Below are 19,989 nucleotides of genomic sequence, written 5' to 3'. Positions count from 1 at the left end.
GTTTAACTTTGGGGAACTGCCCCAGGTTACATTTCCACCAGCAGTGTATGAGGGTTCTAATTTCTTCACAGTCTCCAGCACTTGATATTGTCTATCTTTTGGTTAAAGACATCCTAATGATGTGGTGTGGTATCTCATTGTGGTTTTGATTGGTATTTTCCTAATGGCTAGTGATACTGAACATCTTTTCATCTGCTTATTGGACATTTAACTAGCAAAACTAGTTAAATCTTGTTTGGAAAAGTGTTTATGCAGATCCTTTGCCCATTTTTAATTTATTTAATTGTATTTTTATTACTTAGTTTTAATAATTCTTTATACATTCCAGATAGAAGTCCCTTATCAGATAAGTATTTGCAAATATTTTCTCCCATTCTATGGTCTTTTCACTTTCTTAATGATGACCTTTGAAATATAGAAGTTTTAAATTTGATTAAATCCAATTTATGTATTTTAATTTTGTTGCTTTTTCTTACGGTGTCTCATATCTAAGAAACCGTTTCCTGAGCCAAGGTCACAAAGATTTACTACTGTGTTTTCTTTTGAGAATTTTATAGTTTTAGCTCTGATATTTAAGCCCATTATCCATCCCTTTAGAGTTAAATTTTTTGTGTATGGTCTAAGAAAGGAATTCTGCTTCATTCCTTTGCATGTGGAAATCCAGTTGTCCCACCACCATTAGTTGAAAGACTTTTTTCTGAATGAATACACTTGGCACATTTGTAGAAAATCATATAATCATAAATGTGATGATTCACATCTGGACCCTGTATTCTATTCCATTGATGTCTGTGTCTCTCCATATGCCAGGACCACATTGTCCTGATTATTGTAGCTATTTAGTAAGTTTTGAAATTAGGAAGTATGACTCTTCCAGCTTTGTTCTTCTTCTTTAAGGTTTTTTTAAGATTATCTTTTCAATTTCTGTAAAAAAAAAAAAAAAAGCTAGGTTATATGTTAATATGGATTAAGTTAAATATGTAGGTCAAATTGGAGAATATTGCTTTCTTAACAATATTAAGTCTTTTGGATCCATTAACATGAGTCTTTCCATTTATTTCCAACCTAAATAATTGGAAATAATTATAAGGAATAAATTCCTTGATTTCTTTCAACAATATTTTGTAGTTTTAAGTGCACAAGTTTTAATTTATTTTATAAAATTTATTCCTATTTTATTCTTTTTAATGCTATGGTATATGGAATTGGTTTTTAATTTCATTTTTCAGATTGATCATTGCTAGTGTGTAGAAATACAGTTGATTTTTGTCTTTTGATTTTTACCCTGTAATCTTACTGAGGTCATTTATTAATTCTAAAACTTGTTTTTAATTGCATTTCTTTCTATATTCAATTTCACATCCTCTTCAAATAAAGATAGTTTCACGTCTTTCTTTTCAATTTCCATGGAAATCATTTCATGTATCTCATTGTACTGGCTAGATCCTCCAATACGGTGCTCAATAGAAGTGGTGAGAGTGGACATCCTCATCTTGTTCCTGATATTTGGGTGAAAGCATTCAGTTGTAGTGATTTTTTTTTTAAACTCTAAAAAGAATGGGCCATAACTTTGCCTTGAAAACAAATTTCCTTTTGATTTAAGAGGTGTTTTTTCTTCTGTTTACATACACAGATATGTGCTGATTAGAAGGCTCACAGTACGGAGTGGAGGATAAGACAGTGCCTTACAAAAATGGGGTTTGGGAGTGACCTGAAGAATTCACATGAAGCTGTGTTAAAATTGCAAGACTGGGAATTACGATTACTGGAAACAGTGAAGAAATTTATGGCTCTGAGAATAAAAAGTGATAAAGAATATGCATCTACTTTACAGAACCTTTGTAATCAAGTTGATAAGGAAAGTACTGTTCAAATGAATTATGTCAGCAATGTATCCAAGGTAAGAAGAATAATTTCATTACTTATTGTGTATGGCATTATAATTGTGCTTAGGGCAAATAGATCATATTGTTGCATGAACATACCCAAGTTAGCATTCTAGGGCAGTGGTTCTAAAATCTTGCTGATTATCAGAATCTCACGGGGGAAAATTTCAAAAATTATAAATTTTGGGCCCTACCGCCTGAATCTGAGATGGTAGATGTGAAATTTTTGAATTTTGAAATAAAAAAAAGTAGATGTCTAACTTATTCTAATGATTTAGTTGGGTTTGACAACCGTTTTTTACAAATTTTGTTTTCTTTATTACCCTTCTTCCTTGGGTCTCTTGAGACCTGCTATTTTCTTTTGACACAAACTTCCATTATAACCCACCTTCCCTAATTTCTTCTGTGAATCGTTAATGAAGTGAATCACATGGAATATTTTAACATGTAGCTGTTCTTTGCTGTCATTCGTTACTAAAATACTTGTATACTGATGACTTAATCACACTCAAAAGGTCTTTGGATAAGCAGTATTTTTTTTTATCTCTAAGATTATAAAAAATATAATATAAAATTTAAAATTAAGAGCCATAAAAATAAAGGCCAAAATTGCACCATTGATTGTTCATTGAAGGTATTAAAGGTGAAATATTACACACCTTAATAATTTTTCCTCTTCTTTTCTTCTGAATTGGGGGAAGAACGGTTGCATGTTTGTGAGGGCTGAGCAATACAATTGGGAGTTCTGTCTGGTCCTTAAAGACTTTGAATCAATCCTCTGTTTCAGTATCATCTCCTCTTCTTTCATATAGGTTTCTCCAGTTCGTGAGCTTCACTGGAGTTCTAGATCTGACCCTATAAATTGGCCATTTCTTTTTTTTTAATTGAGAGAAAATTGATATCCTAAGGTATACAGCTTGATGTTTTGATTCACATATATCGTGAAATGATTACCACCATAGGTTTAGTTAACATCCATCATCTCATATAGATACAATAAAAAGAAAAGAAAAAAAATCCCTTTTGTGATGAGAACTCTTAGGATCTATTCTCTTAATAACTTTCCTATATATCATAGAGCAATGTTAATTATAGCCACCATGTTGTACATTACACACCTAGTCCTTACTACCTTATAACTATAAATTGTACCTTTTGAAAATATGCCTCTTGTGTTCTATTCCTTTGTTTCTTCATACCTGCCCAAATCCAGCTCTTCCTTTTGTCCCACACCTGTGCTTTAGGGTGGAGGAATTGGAGAGGAGAAAACAGAGACTGAGTAGCTGAGCCATTTCCATGTTGAAAATGAACAAGTCATAAATAAATGAATTATCTGTAACAGTTCAGTTTGAATCTTTTTTTTTATATCTTCCATGTGTCTACTTAAATACTTGTTTTTTCCTTTAGTTTCTTGGAATACAGTTATAGTAGTTGTTTTATTCTTTCTTTCTTTTATCATCTGTGTTACTTCTGGGGTCAGTTTTGATTGACTAATTGTTCTACTGCATCCTTATGCTTGGTAGTCTTTGATTTGATACTAGGCATTATGAATTTTACCTATTTAGGTACTGAGTATTTATATATTTTTAGAAATATTCTTGACTTTTGTTTTGGGATTGGCGACAGTTGGTTACTTGGAGACAGTTTTATCTTTTTGGCTCTTGCTTTTAATTTGTTATGTGGATCAGAGCTACGTGTATTCTAGGATGAATTTATCTCTTCTACTGAGGCAAGATCATTCTCAGTACTCAAAGGATGCTCCTGATATTATGAGATTTTGCATTTTGGGTGTTAGGCCCTGGCACAATTCCATGGTCTTATGTGAGCTCTAGACAGTATTCCGTGTGATCACTGTAGGTGGGTTATTACCTTGGCGTAGAGTAGTCTCCTCGTATTTGTGAGCTAATCAGTACTTAACTAAACGATCAAGGGAGAACCTTTGCAGATCTGCTGAGTTTTCTTTTTGTGCAGCTCTGTTCTCTGTACTACTTGGTCCTTGTCTCTTCTGCAGTAATCTGTCTTGGTGTCTCTGTGCTTTGAACTCTGTCTCTTTAATTTACAGAGAGAGATTGTTGAGTTCTGCTTGACTCTTCCAACTTGGGTTTTAGCCTGGACATTTCCTCCATTCAGTAAGCTGGGATAACCTTAGGGCTCAGTTCATGGATCTGTAGACTCTCTCAAGGTTTACTGTCCTTCACTGCGTGATGTCCAGCGGCTTGAATGCTGTTGTTTCATGTATTTTGCCCAGTTTTTAGTTGTTTTATGCAGATGCGTAAAGCAATGACTGTTTCTCTGTGTTGACTGAAAGCAGAGGTCTTTCATCCAGTGATTTTTATGTCTTTATTTAAAAAAAATTAAAATGTACAGCAGATTTTCAAGAATAAAACAAAGATATCTCTGTAAGCTCTATTCATTAATTAACATTTTGCCATATATACTCTTTAGTTTGCTTTCTCTGTCAATATAATTATATATTACTTTTTTTCTTGAATGATTTGTGAATTAGTTGAACACATCATGTTCTTTTATTCTTAAACATTTATTTAAGTATTTTCTGAGACTATATCCACAATGTAATCAAATTTTGGAAATTTAGTATCATTACCATGCTATTATCAAAAACATATTCCATATTCAACTTTTGTCAATTGTCCTAGTAATGTCCCTTTTTGACATTTTTTTAAACCCTGATTCAAGATGTAATCCAGAATAACTCATTTCACTTAATTGTTTTGTCTCTTAAGTTCCAAATGTAGAACATGATTGTAAGAAATCATATTCTGTGTTTTGGTAATTTTCTTTTTTTTACTAAAAGTTATTTTGAAGTGTGTACATTCTGTCTTTAATTCTCAGGGCATGGCTTTTGGGAGGTTTTATTTTTCCGTTTTTGTTTGTATTGTTTTGGGGAAATTTTGGGAGATAGAAGCCTCAGTAGTTATGTTTGCTTTCAATTACTTGGACTGTTTCCCCATCATTCTTTGAGCACATTTTTTATTTTCTGGCATACTAAGATATCCCAGGCTCATCTTGAATGTTCCCTTTTCCAGTCCTGGAATAAACTCTTTCCCCTAGGATCCTGTTTCCTTCTATGACAGAGAATATTTACATATTCAACCAATTTACTGCATATGAAATTTTATGTCTCGTAGTATTTTGCAATCACAAACAATACTGCAAAAAATAACTTTGTTACAGATGTGTTTTTGTGTATTATGAGTATCTTCAGGGTAAATTTCTGGAAATGAGATTTCTAGGTCGAAGTGTAAATGTCCATGTCATTTTGTCATATATTTCCATTGTAATTATGAATTTATTTTGTACCTCTTGTACAATTTGGTATATCCACTAGGAATATCTGAAAGTGCCAGTTTCTATTTAATCTGTGCAAGAGAATATATTGTCAGACTTTTGTATTTGTTAGTCTGGTAGGTAAAAAATGATATCTAGTGTAGCTTTATTTTATATTTCTCTGATTATGAGTGAAATTAAACATCTCTTCATGTGTTTAACAGCTATATTATTTTGAGGACCTTTAAGGTATATTTTACTTTGTGTTTTCTTATTCATTAAAATTACACCTGTCAGAAATAAAATATATTATAATGGGAAAGGAAGAAGTGAAATTGTCTCTGTTTGTAGATGGTACAGTTTTATACATAGAAAACCCTAAAGACTACACCAAAAAACTGTTAGAACTAATAAATTCGGTAAAGGATACAAAAGCAACATAAAAAATCAGTTGTGTTTCTATACACTATTAATGAGCTATTTGAAAAAGAAATAAAGACAATAACCAATTTACAATAGCATCAAAAAAATACCTAGGAAAAATTTAGCCAAGGAGGTGAAAGATCTGTATGCTGAAAAATTGTAAGACATGAAAGAAATTGAAGAAGACACAAATAAGTGGAAAAATATTCTGTACTAATGGATTGGAGGAGTTAATATCGTTAAAATGTCTTTATTCCCCAAAGCCGTCTATAGAGTCAGTGCAATCTTTATCAAAATCCCAATGGGATTTTTCACAGAAATAGAACAAACAATCCTAAATTTGGATGGAACCACAAAGACGCCAAATAGCCACAGTAATCTTGAGAAGGAAGAACTGGATGGATACATCAAATTCCTGATTGCAAACTTTACTGTAAAGGTAAAACAATCAGAACAGTATGGTATGGCATAAAAACAGGCATGTGGACCAGTAAAATAGAATTGAGAGCCCAGAAATAAACCCATGTGTATATCATCAGTTAACATTTGACAAGAGAGCCAATAATAGTCTTTTCAACTGGATGGCTCAGTTGGTTAAGTGTCCAACTTTGGCTCAGCTCATGATCTCATGGTTCGTGAGTTTGAGCCCCACATTGGATTCTGCACTGCCAGTGCAGAGCCTGCCTGGTATTTTTTCTCTGCCTCTCTCTCTTTCAAAATAAATAAACTTAAAAAAATAAATGGTGTTGGGAAAGCTGGATATTGACATGCAAAATAATGAAATTGGACCCCTCTCCTACACCACTCACAAAAGTTAAGTCAAAATGGCTTAAAAACTAAATATAAGACCCTCAGCTGTAAAACTACTAGAAGAAAACATAGGGAAAAAGCTCCTTGACATTGGTCTTGACAACAGTGTTTTGGATATTGAACCAAAATAGCAAGCACCAAAAGCAAAAATAAGTAAGCATCAAAAGTAAAAATAAAAAGATTCTGCACAGAAATAAACATTCAGCGAAATTAATAGGTAACCTGGGAATGGGAGAAAATATTTGCAAACCATCTATCTGGTACAGAGTTAGTATTTAACATATAAGTAACTCATACAACTCAATAGCGAAAAAAAAAAAATCAATAAAAAATGGGTGGAAGATCTGAGTACAGTTTTCTAAAGAAGACATAACAAATGGCCAACAGACACATGAAAAGATGCTCAACATCACTAATCATCAAGGAAATGCAAATCAAAAGCACAATGAGTTATTATTACTTCATACCTATTAGAATGGTTATTATCAAAGAGACAAGAGATAACAAGTTTTGGCAAGATTGTGGGGAAAAGAGAGTTCTTGTGTTCTGTTGCTGTGAATGTACATTGGTATAGCTACTTTGAAAAAAAGCATGGAGATTCCTCAAAAAATTAAAAATAGAACTAACATATGATCCAGTAACCCCACTTCTGGATATATATCTGAAGGAAATGAAATTATTATCTTGAAAAGATATCTGTCCCCTTGTGTTCATTGCAACATTGTTTACAATAGCCAAGATATGGAAATAACCTAAGCATCCATCAATGAATGAATGGATAAAGAAAATGTGGTATATATATATATATATATATATATATATATATATATATATATATATATACAATGGAATATTATTTGGTTATGAAAAAGAAGGAAATCCTCCCTTTTGTCATAACATGAGTGGATCTTGAGGGTATTTTGCTAAGTGAAATAAGTCAGAGTAAGACAAATGCTATATATTCTTACTTATATGTGGAATCTAAAATGGCCAACTCATAGAAATAGAGATTAGAATGGTGGTTACGAGAAACTGGGAGGTGAAGAGGGTGGGAGAGAAGTGAGGAGATGTTGATCAAAGGGTACAAACTTCCAGCCATAAGATGAATAATTTCTGGGGATGTGAGGTACATCATGTGATGATATTTAATAGTACCATGTTATATACTTGAAAGTTGTTAAGAGAGTAGATCTTAAATGTTATCACCACAGGATAAAAAGGATGATTAATGTGCGGGGATATGGAGGTGTTAAGTGACCCTACTATGGTAATCACTTTGCAATATATACATGTATCAAATCATTGTGTTGTACATCTTAAACTTGCATGTATTATATGTTACTAATATCCCAATAAATCTGAACAAAAATAAGTAAATATACAATTACAGCTATCAGAATACAGGCAACTCTGCTGAAATAGCATAGTGGTACAGATAATTCTCCTTGAAGGGACATACTGGTTTATATTTTGAACACAAAGTAGAATGAAATATGGGCTATATTACATATGCTACATGGGAATCAAAAGTAATGAAAAATGTGTTTTGATGAACCAGCCTTATTATTTAGTAGTCACATAATAAACATACTCTAACTAGAACCTATATAACTAGATTTTCAACTGTATATATTTTAAGACTAATTCTTAAGTCTGAATGTGGAGTCAATTCTGCTGTAAAGCTTGATTTAAAAACATGAATTTGTTCCAATGCAATTGATATATTAGGGAATACTTTGAGCACAATGTGATTTTGTATTTATGCACACATCTGGAAGAAACACTAGGTGAATGATGAAAACTATCCAAATGAATAGAGCTGCTTAGGAATATATAACACTCACATAGGCACACACATTCGTCATTTATTGGCTACCTCTGTTCATGTCTTGTGTTACAAGCCACACCCATCCACACGTGATATTGCAACTCTCCAAATTCAGATCACTCTTTCTACCACTTCACAAAAACTTAACAGTCTTCAGCTCTTCTGCCACCTACTTTTGATAAGTCAACCTCAGGTCTTTTCAAAATAAAGTGCCATATATACTGTAGTACTTGTATATTTTGTTACCATTTAATATATGTAAAACCATGCAAAGTTTTTATTAGGTTCCTGTCTTTTTAAAAATGTGTCCCTGATAAATTTTTTGACTCTTGTGCATCGAACACCATTTTTTTTTATAAGCCCTGTGGTTTTAAATGTGTGATTTTGCATAACCCAGTGATGACTGGGGACACAAATGTTTTGTTAGAGCAGAACTAGTATATTAGAATTACTTGGGAGCTTTGAAATACTGATCCTTGGGCCCCATCCAAAACCTATGAAATTAGAATCTGTGGTCATGGGATTCAAGATTTGGTATTTTTAAAACGCTGCCAGGTAATTCTTATTGCAGGCAGAATTGTGACCCACTGGCCTGGGCAAACCAGAAAGCTTTGAAGAAAATGTAAAGACAGGCTCTTGTGTTTGGGAAGTACTTTGCACTTGCAGTTCAATCTTTGCAATTCTCAGTTTTAGGGAAATTTAATGACTTGTCTCCTAGATTTCTTTATCTCATAAGGACTCAGAAATTCCAAAAACATTCTTATGTAATAGACAAACTCTGAATAAAAATTGTTGTTTCAGAGAACTATTTATTTTGAATTATTTTGTGGCACAGAAACTATGCATTCTTCATGGAATTTTATTGTTGTGTCTTAAAAATATTCAACTTGGAAAGAAAGCAAGTTGGGAGATATGGTCTGTAGGGGAAACCTATTTATAACAACTATTATTTAGGTATTTTTCAAGCTTGAGTCATTTTGTTGATTATTTTCAATGCTTTGCTGTAATTATAGCTACAGTAGTAGTTTGTTCTTTGACTCAGTGTCCCAGGATAAATACTTTTTGGTATAATGAACTCAGAAGTTTAAATTACTTTCGGTTTATGTAATACTGATTTACCTCACCACACAACTGCTAGTTCAAAGGTGGAAAGCATGATTTGTTTTTCTAAAAGGTATAATTTTTCCCTATATGTAGGGAAAATTCAAAGCTTAAAAATTGAGTGAAGTGCTTACTTTTTTTCAATATTGTATATTCATCCTAATATAGCTGATAGTATACCTAAGAGTCAAATAGGCATTTTAGGATTTATGCTAATTATTTTGGAAATGTGTGATAGTGTGTAGTATATGCAATGTAGCATATGATCCCTTTTTTAAGAGGGATATAGGAGAGAATTAAATTTCTGTAAATGGAATCATTATTCCTCTTTTTCATTGTGAAATAAGAGACTCATTTATTTCTAGGAAATATTTTTGGTCACAAAATGACAATATAAAAAATCAAATTTAGGAATATAAAAAATCTTTTGAAAAATACATTTCAGGTAAAAACAGTATTTTATAATATAACAATACCATTCAGTTTACACATCAGGATTCTGAAAAATGTTCTAAAAATAAAAGTCTCAAACTAGTAATTTTGTTTTCTTGGGATAGGGAAATGTGTATTATATGTATGTTTATATTAAAGTAGTGCTATTTCTAGTTATCCAGTGTGGTGCTGGTATTGGTTAGACAGAAGATGATGATTTATTTCCTAATTGTTCTGCTTAAGGAGATTTTAAGTGTAGGTCATTATTTTAGTTAGAAAGCCAAATATAGTGCAAGGCCCCTTTTATTTTTACTTTCATATCAAGAATGACTCACTAATCTTGGCCTAAAAGGACTTCTTCACTTTAGATGTTACTCATGCTGCAAAGTAGGTGGCCTGAAGCGGAGATGGATTTTCCCTGTGGCTGTTGGCCTCTAATGATAAAGCACTAAATAAAGATTAATCAATGATTACTGTGTAATTTGTAACCAGTTTGTAAAGTACTCTCATTAGTTTAGCTTAGATAGTTATTCTTTGGATGCATGTATTTTGGAGATGTAATAAAGATGAACATAATCTTTAGATGCAAGTGTCTTTAGGTTACCATACTTCTGGGTCCTCCAGCATGTTAGGTTGTTTTGGATTTAGCACATTCAGAGGCAGATTTATTAGCTGTATGACCTTGACAGATGATTTAATCTCTCTGACACCATTTATAAGATGAAGATATTTGCCTCAGAGTGTTGATATAAGGAGTATATAAGATAAAGCCTATAGTCTAGAAGAAGTCGATAGCATTAAAAAGGAGGAGCGGAGGGTGGTCTAGACAAGCAAGGTTAGCTTTAATAGGGGTGAGGTTGGGGAGAAGAAAGGGAAACCATAACCCCTCCCCTTGGTTCTGAGTTACACAGGTTGTGAGAGAAGAAAACAACATTTATTTTACAGAGTTTCAGAGAGAGAGAGGGTCCTAAGTATAGAGTCTGGTTCATAACTTCTGGGAGCAAATACAGAATTTTAAGTTTTTCCCTCAAAAGTTTATATGAGGGTTTTTTTAGAGATTAGATTGAGCAGTAGCTCGAAGTGTTGGCTGGATTCGGGGAGGAAAAAGAAGCCTGCTTTTAAAAAGATGTCAAGCTGAAAGAGCCAATCAAGGAGATTTCGGGGATACAGGAAATAGGGGATAACAGAACAACTGCCTTAGGACATGGATGGGGAACAGGAATGGGATGCAACAGTTTGGAAAACTGGAATATCACACTGAAGCTAGAGGGAGTAAGTAAGCATTTCCAGAAGCAGTACTGTAATTTATTGTTTTCTTTAAAACGTCCAAATAGGTCAGCCCTGTATTAACAAAAAACCACTAGAGCTGGATCAACAAAGTAATCTTCTATGGACATGAGCTATAAAACTCAAGGAGTTTATGAGGATGACAGTATAGAGGAAAGTAGCTAAGGAGAGAAAAATCGTATGGTACAAGGGCTGGAGAAGACTGCAGAGGTCTTTAGCTCAGCACCTAACTTTTTGGTGGGAGCCACTGCTGAGGTTATGTGATTTGCTTCTGAAGGGCAAAGGTGACTCTGGCCTGTTATCTTTCTGGATCTTGTTCTGGAAGAACGAGAATTGTGGCTTTTAAGTCCAAGAACAAAAGCAGATGAAGGGTACTGAGGCTAGGAAGCTGGGAGAAAAAGTGGTGAGCAAGAAAAGGTGATATAGTTTTCTTCCTGGCCTGATCTGTGTTTAGATATCTAGACTTACTCTTATTAGTAGCAGTAGCAATAGCAATATTTTGGTAGTCATGTGGTCTCTGGAAATGGCTATCTTCTGAGATTGGGCAATGAGTGAGCTAATGTAGCTCAGTGTATTATATGGTACCAGTCTTTGGAACCCAACTAGTGACTTTAATTATATTGATTATTTTTATTTTATTTTATCTTAAAAATATTTATTTATTTTTTGTTTACCTAGTATTTTTATTTGGGATTTGTTTTGGTTATTGTGTTAGTGTTTGATAACCTTAGAGTTTATAGTACTTGAAGTAACAAGGGCTGGAAAGTTTTGACCCTTCCATTGTTAGAAAGGCTTTACATTTACTTAGAGAAGCCGAAATTCCCGTGCCGTTGAAGGACATACTTATCACAGATGATCCATCCTTCTCTGACTCACCAAATAATTTCATTTTTTGGTTCTTTAAAATCTCCCACCAGATAAGAATATATCTGCTGTTCTAGATACTGTGACATAAACTATGCAGGTAAGGAAACTAGTGTATTCCTGCTACAGGGGAAGAAAATTTAAATGTTGTAAGAAAAAATCATAGATCTCCAGGAACTCATCAAATGAATTATAAAATTGACAGGGTTTTGTATACATAACTAGCTTATTTTATGAAGATTATTATACTATCATTATGAAATGTTTGAAATGTTCCAAAGCTATTTGCCTCAGATGTGGTACTGACAGTGTGTTTTCTTTCATGCTTCTTGTTTGGATTCACTGAGCTTTTTGAATCTGTGAATTTTTTTGTTTTTCGTTGAGTTTCACTGTTTTCAGCTATTATTTCTTCAAATACTTTTCCTATCCCTCCTCTGTCTCCTTGGAAGTTCCTTATTACGTGTATAATTAGATGTCTATAAGGTGTTCTGCAGCCCACTGATACTCTGTTTATTTCTGGATTCTTTTTTCTCTAAGTTTCATTTTTGATGGTTTATATGGCTTTGTTTTGTTGATTTTTGTGAGGGAGCACAGTTAAGTTACTTGGAAAGAGCTTGATCCGTTTGGATCTTGATTTTAATTTCCTTAGGCAGGGTCAGAGCAGTGTTAACTCTGGGGCTAGTGACTCCTCACTGCCAGAGCTCTACCCAGTACCCATGAATTATGAGTTTTTTGGGAGTGGCTGGTAGGAATGCACTATTCCTGACCATATGTGAACAGTAGGTACTGTTCCTGTAATCTTTTCAGCTAGTTTCCCCCCAGTTCATGTAGTTTCCTCATGGGCATGCACTGACCAGTTTTCTGCCAAATACCAGAGTGAGGCTCACTGCAGATGTCCAGGCTTCTCTGGACCTCTCCAGTCAGACAGGTCTCCACACAGACCTCTCCAGGAGTCAGTGTGCCTTGAACTCTAGCTGCCTTGTTCTTCCCAGATTCTCTGTTCTGCCTCCTCAACTCTACGATTCTGCTCACACCTCCTTTGGTTTCTCCTCCCTGTGGGGCGGCCTCTGAGTCAGTAAGTCAGGGCAATTGTAGGGTTCATCTTGTTTGTTTTTTTCTCTCAGTGATCACTTCATATCTTTCACTGCCTGAAATCTAGTATCTTGAAAACTGTTATTTCTTATATTTTGTCCATTTTTTTTTCAGGTGAAAGAGTAAATTTGGTCCCTGTTATCCCTTCTTGGCTGATTTTATTTTAAAATATTTTCCTAAAGGCATTTTATTTTTCTTCTGGTAAGGTGTAATTAGTATTTATAAAATCAGACTATTTATTTAGAATTCAAGATAATTCAGATCCAATGAGGCTTTACATTATTGTTAAAAGAAAAGAAAACAAAACAAAAACACATGCAAGCAGTGCGAGGCCCAGAGAGTTTTCTCTTTGACTTTTAATTTGCCCCCTATAATGGCCATGTCACTCCCCTGCCAAGTTTCTATAACTGGACATTGTAATTAGTATAAAGTCAAACTTTTTACTATGACTTTAAGTTTATACTTGTTCTGGTCTTACACTCTGATTTTCTCCTTGCACTTCCCTTAGGAAAGTACCTCTAGGCAGAAAAGTGGGGCAATTTCAGGTCTTTCATTTTTCTTTAGGGTTCCAATCCTGTGCTGCCTGTTATCCTGTATCTAAAAACAGTTTCATATATATTATGCTCACTTTTGTAGTTTCAGTGGGAAGATGGGTTTGATTCTAGTTACTATGTCAAGGCTGGAAGAAGTCCCTTACTTTAGTTGCTATTTTCTCTCTTCTTTCTAGCATTCTTCCTAGCACAAAGGAATCATGGTTAATGATTATTGGTTTCTTTTGGCTCATTTCTGAGTATCTGCTAATATGCATGATTAATTTGTTAATTCTAAATTACTAATACATAGAAATATAAGCAGTTCTGGAAGGATCTGTACTTCATATTTCATACCTGTTTGCTACTGTATGTGTCTCAATGGAATAAAATGGAAGTATTCTATCATTTAATTAAAAAATTAATTTAGACTTTATTTCCCCAAAGTAAGTTAAACTAGTATTTGCTTTCCTTATGGAAGAGCTGCTAATATTTTCTATTATCTTTGAGTAGATATTGTTTTATATTTTCTCATACTACCAAGTAATGATTAAAAAAAACAACTCACCTTGTCCTGTATTTTCTTTCTTTCTTTCTTTCTTTCTTTCTTTCTTTCTTTCTTTCTTTCTTTCTTTCTGTATTATTTTTTGGGGGAAATACCAACATTTCTTTTTTTTTTTTTAAAGTTATTTATTTATTTTGAGAGAGAGCAAAAGAGCATACGAATCACCAGTTGGGAAGGGTATGAGCTGGGAGGGGCAGAGAGAGAGAGGGATTAGAGAGAATCTCAAGCAGGTTTCATGCTATTAGCAGAGAGCACTTTGTGGGGCTAGAACTCACCAACCATGAGATCATGACATGAGCCAAAATCAAGAGTCAAAGGCTTAACTGACTGAGCCACCCAGGGGCTCCTATATTATTTTACTTTAGATATAATTTTGGCTTCTAGTGTGATGACTGATTCCTGTTATGCATGAGAGCTGTGATTTAATTTCATGGAAGCATCTGTACTAAATTTGGAGTGATACAGTAGAGGCTGGTGTTTCATATTTTAGGAGGCTCTATATTTGGAAGTGCTATTGTACTGTTAGGTCACAGTGTGCATGTATTTTGAACAGCTTGTAGATGGAATTTGACATAGTACATAAATCATTTTGTTTTCGATTTTTTCTGATATTTAAATTTTCCAAGGCAATTCAGGTTTGAAGACAAAAAGAGTATTGTTTTTTATCTTTTCCACATGTCAAATATAGTCATCTTTATTTTTATTCTTTTATTTTTTTTTGATGCATAAGCCTGTACAAGATGTTTATTTATCTTCTAGAGATAACATTGTACTCTGTAAACTATTTTGCAGTTTGACTTTTTAACCTAATTATATACCTTGGACTTTCTCTATATCATTTCACATGAAGTTACCTTAATTTAAAAACATATATATATTTGTTAATGTTTATTTCATTTTTTTAACTTTATTTTTTATTTTTTAAAATTTACATCCAAATTAGTTAGCATATAGTGAAGCAGTGATTTCAGGGGTAGATTCCTTAATGCCCCTGACCCATTTAGCCCATCCCCCCTCCCATAACCCCTGCAGCAACCCTCAGTTTGTTCTCCATATTTTTGAGTCTCTTCTGTTTTGTCCCCCTCCCTGTTTTTATATTAGTTTTGTTTCCCTTCCCTTATGTTCATCTGTTTTGTCTCTTAACGTTCTTATGTGAGTGAAGTCATATGATTTTTGTCTTTCTCTGACTGACTCATTTCACTTAGCATAATACCCTCCAGTTCCATCCACATAGTTGCAAATGGCAAGATTTCATTCTTTTTGCTTGCCCAGTAATACTCCATTGTATATATATACATACCATACTTCTTTATCCATTCATCCATCGATGGACATTTGGGGTCCTTCCATACTTTGGCTATTGATGATAGTGCTGCTATAAACATGGGGGTGCATGTGTCCCTTTGAAACAGCACACCTGTATCCCTTGGATAAATGCCTAGTAGTGCAGTTGCTGGGTCGTGGGGTAGTTCATTTTTAGTGTTTTGAGGAACCTCCATACTATTTTCCAGAGTGGCTGCACCAGCTTGCACTCGCATCTTTGCCACTTTTTGATGTCTCTGTTATGGTGATTTTAGGAAGTTTTTTTTTATTCTCAGTGTTTAGAAACATTTTAGGTAGTACCAAAGGTATCTAATTCATAAAGGTTTAAAATTATTTGTTAGCAAACATTTTGAGCTTTGTACCTTCTTAGAGATATTTTATGGATAATTGGTTTATGATAACTATGTAGTTCATGGTTATTGATCTCTTTGAATTTGCTGTCTGTAAAAGTAAGGATTCATTTAGAAAAAATAGAACCTACATTAGGTAGATTGTTTTCTTTCTTTTCTTGCTTTTTTTCAGTAGATAGGATTTGATTTAGAGAAATATGTGTAAGAGTTTTGCAGTATTGGGGTTTCAAAATAGGTGAAAGAAATTAAGAGGTACAAACTCCCGGTTATAAATTAAATAAGTCACGGGGATGTACAGTTCAGCACAGAGAATATTGCCACTACTATTGTAAATAATAACCTTGTATGGGGGTTCCTGTGTGGCTCATTTGGTTGAGCGTCTGCCTTTGGCTCAGGTCATGATCTCACGGTTTCATGAGTTCTAGCCCCAGGTGGGCTCTGTGCATTGACCACAGGGAGCCTGCTTGGGATTCTCTCTCTCTCTCTCTCTCTCTCTCTCTGTCTCTGTCTCTGTCTCTGTCTCTCTGCCCTTCCCCCATTCACACGGGCTCACTTGCTCTCTCAAAGTAAATAAATAATTAAAAAATAATAATAACCTTGTATGGTGACAGATGGAAAGTACACTTGTAGGGAGCATTTCTTAGTGTATGTAAAGTTGAACTACTATGTTATATACCTGAACTAATATAATATTATATGTCAGTTAAAGATAACAAAAAGATATTTAAAAAATAAACCAATAAAAGGTAGATTAATAGGAGAAAAGCAGTTTTTCTCAAAGATTTTATAATTTTTTTCTTAATCTCTGGTTATTTCTTATTTCCTAGACTTAACTTTAGATACTTTATTTTCTTTTTTCCTCATTATTGTTAGCTCTCTCTTTTAGTGTTATTAACATTATTTTTTCTGTTTGTTTTTGTTTTTGATGAATTAATACATACTTTTTGTTTTTTGCTTTTCATTTCCTTCTTTGTATTTTCCTTAGATTTTATAGTGTTCTTCCTTTCCCAATTTCTAAAATTGAACATTTAATAAGTTTATTTTTATTCTTACTTTGAAATGGAACTATAAAGTTTGTGAATCTTTCGGCAAATTGAGCTCTGTATCATAGATTTTGGTAGTCAGTATTTTATTTACTGTTATTTTCTAGGTCTTATATTAGTTTTACAAACTTTACTATTTGGCCTATCCATTTTTTAGAAATGATTTAATTATTTTTTTCTTAAAAAATTCTGTCAGTGATTTTTGTCTTTCCTTTTTTTCCTTGTAAGAGGCTAGATAGAAAGTATAGTTAGTATGTACTATTTTCTATTCTTGAAGAAATTTATAAATTTTTTGTAGTATAATATCATCTAATTTTTAAGAATATCCCATAGATTTGGGGCACCTGACTCAGTCAGTTAAGCATATGACTCTCAATTTCAGCTCAGATCATGATCTCATGGTCCGTGGGATCAAGCCATGCATCAGGCTCCACGCTGACAGCATAGAGCCTGCTTAGGATTCTCTCTCATCCTGTCAATCTCTGCTCTTCCCCTGCTCACTCTCTCTCTGTCTCAAAATAAAGAAAGTTAAAAAAATGAATATTCCATAGATTCTTTAAAAATACATATCTTCGGGGCGCCTGGGTGGCTCAGTCGGTTAAGCGTCGGACTTTGGCTCAGGTCACGATCTCACGGTCTGTGAGTTCGAGCCCTACGTCAGGCTCTGGGCTGATGGCTCGGAGCCTGGAGCCTGCTTCGGATTCTGTGTCTCCCTCTCTCTCTGCCCCTCCCCCGTTCATGCTCTGTCTCTCTCTGTCCCAAAAATAAAATAAACGTTAAAAATACGTATCTTCTATACCTGGGGAGGTATATAGATTTTTATATGTAATATAGATCAAACATATTCATTATTAAATTACTTATTCAGATACTCTGCATTATTTATTTTATTAGTTTATTTGTCATAGGTAGAGATGAGTACATTTAATTCTCCCACTACTTTTGATTTCTCATTTCATTTTCTACTGTTTTGTGTGTTTTGATGTACTGTTTTCTGGAATGAAAAGATTCATGACAGTTATATGTTCATTGTAATTGATATTCTTCTGCATCACAATGTGCCCTTGTTTTATATTTTGGGTCTAGAATTCAATTTGAAATTATTTGGACATAATGACTACTGAATCCTCTTGTTTATATTTTTCTGGGGTAGTTTTACTTGTCTTTTTGTTGTTGTATGTTATTTTATTTTACTGATGTTTCTTATTTATTGCCTAGAGTGAAGTTCCCTCCTCTGATTTGATAATGTTTACCTGAATTTTCATAGATGTTTAACAGATAATATTTTCATACAGTGTTTAACAGATGTGTTTAGTATAATTTTTATTTTGCAACTCATTTTTAATTGTCAATAATTTTTTGTTTCTTTTGCTTTCTTTCTTTTTTTAATGGGCAATGTTAACTTTCTTCAAAAAGTACTTTTGATAACTTAGATGGTCTGTATAATTTTTTTTTTCCTAAACATTCACTTGTTTAACTTTTGAAATTTAAAAATTTTAAACTTAAGTCCATATTTCTTTACAAACTTTAGATGTAGAGCTGTCTATACACTCTTCTATTTGAAAAGAGGGGAAATGGACATAATTACACTTTTCTCATCAAATTCTCATTCCTGGTTTTTGTTACTATCCACTAGATTTTTTTGTCTAGTTTTTTATAGTTACATTACTACTACATTTACATTTTGTAGCTCTTTTCTCAATAGTTAGGATATATTTATATTCTGTTTTATAAACTTAACCACAATGGTTGTGTTTAGACATTGTATTATTATTCTTTGCTATGATTATTTTTTTGAAGTTGAACTTTAGATGTTTTTATTTGTTAATATTTCTTAACTTATCTAGTGTTCAGCATCAGTGAGTAACTACTAGTAAAATCCCGTTATGAGGAATATTATCAGCAGAATTATTACCATTACGTAGGATTCTGTATAATAAAGAAATTTGAATGCCTGCCAGTGGCCTACAGTATTTTGCTTATTAGGTTACAAAGAGTTATGTTCCACAAATTATCCTGGTCAACAGATAATTTGTCTGTGCTCTGGCCATTCCTGTGCCATAACCAAAGAGCCATATCTGCAAAGTGCTGTACAAGTTCTATTGCAAATGTTGAAGTACACCTTTACTTTTGTTTGTTTATCAAGGATCTGTTAACATTTTACTCTCTTCTCTTTATAACAAATATTCTAGTCACCTGTCTAATTCAAATTATATACTATCCAAACATTTTCTTGCCCACTCACGCATTGCTTTTAGGCATTGCTTCATAATTGCATTATGTGCTGCTCCTCTCCCTTTGTTGTATTAGTTGAAGATCCGTTAATTTTTTTCTTCCCTGTCATAATTGGCATTGCTATCATTCTATTTCCGGTTATAAACAATGAAAATATCTTTTAATGGCATGTATTTAATTCATGGTTTTCTTTTACATTTGTGCCTCCCTGCCTCCATCCCTCCCTTCCTTTCTTCTTTCAAAGAATATTTAGTAGCTATTTAAGGCATCACAGTAAATACCTAAATTAGTGAGGAAAGAGTTATGGTACCACCCCCCCTGGAGCTTGCATTCTGGTTGGGGAGACAGAAAAAAACCAAACAAGTATACATACAGATAGTTGTTTCAAGTGGTAAGAGAGAGAAAAGCAAGGATTACACCTACATAAGGTTTTGTTGATTCCTAAAGGAAGAGATGGATCTTGCCAAGTGAAAGAGAGGGTGAGCTTTGAGAAAGAGTGGATGTTCAGGAAACTGAAGGAAAACAATGGTTTATTTATTTAGTTGAATAGAGAATAGCAAAACGTGAAGTTGGAAGGACAGACAGAGGATGGATAATCTGAGACAACTAGGTTTTAGAAATAAGTTGTATTTTTTTTTTAAGTACAAAGGAAAAGCAATGTAGGGTTTTTTTGCAAGAGAATTAGAATTTCTTTTGCTACTTTGAAGGCAGTGGATTGGGGAGGAGCATGAGTAAAAAGAGGACACCAATTTGGAGGTTTTGTAATAATTTAAGCCAGAGATAGTCATAACTTCCAAAAGGCAGTGGAGATGGAGAGAAGTGGGTGGATTTGTGGTAGACTTTGGAGAGAGAATCAGAAAGGCTTGCTGATAGATTGTTGGGAAGGGTGACCTGAACTTCCAAGGAGCAGGGACTTTTTTAGGAAGAGAGGT

At 33.6% G+C, this 19,989-nt stretch overlaps 1 protein-coding gene across 2 annotated transcripts in view; it reads left to right on the top strand.

The window, feature by feature from the left end:
• Positions 1-19,989, top strand: part of FER (FER tyrosine kinase) — a 436,635-nt gene that overhangs the window by 46,103 nt on the left and 370,543 nt on the right. For both annotated transcript variants that reach the window (XM_053907154.1, XM_019450529.2), the window contains one exon: positions 1,634-1,900. In XM_053907154.1, coding sequence (XP_053763129.1) covers positions 1,694-1,900 — 207 coding nt within the window. In that variant the 5' untranslated portion in view covers positions 1,634-1,693. The remainder of the gene's footprint in view (positions 1-1,633; positions 1,901-19,989) is intronic.

Source organism: Panthera pardus, unplaced genomic scaffold (genome assembly GCF_024362965.1).
Source record: "Panthera pardus isolate Hobbes unplaced genomic scaffold, ASM2436296v1 HiC_scaffold_2, whole genome shotgun sequence".
Lineage (NCBI taxonomy): Eukaryota > Metazoa > Chordata > Mammalia > Carnivora > Felidae > Panthera > Panthera pardus.
Note: the sequence above shows the minus strand (reverse complement) of the source record. Positions and strands in the feature narration are given on the sequence as shown.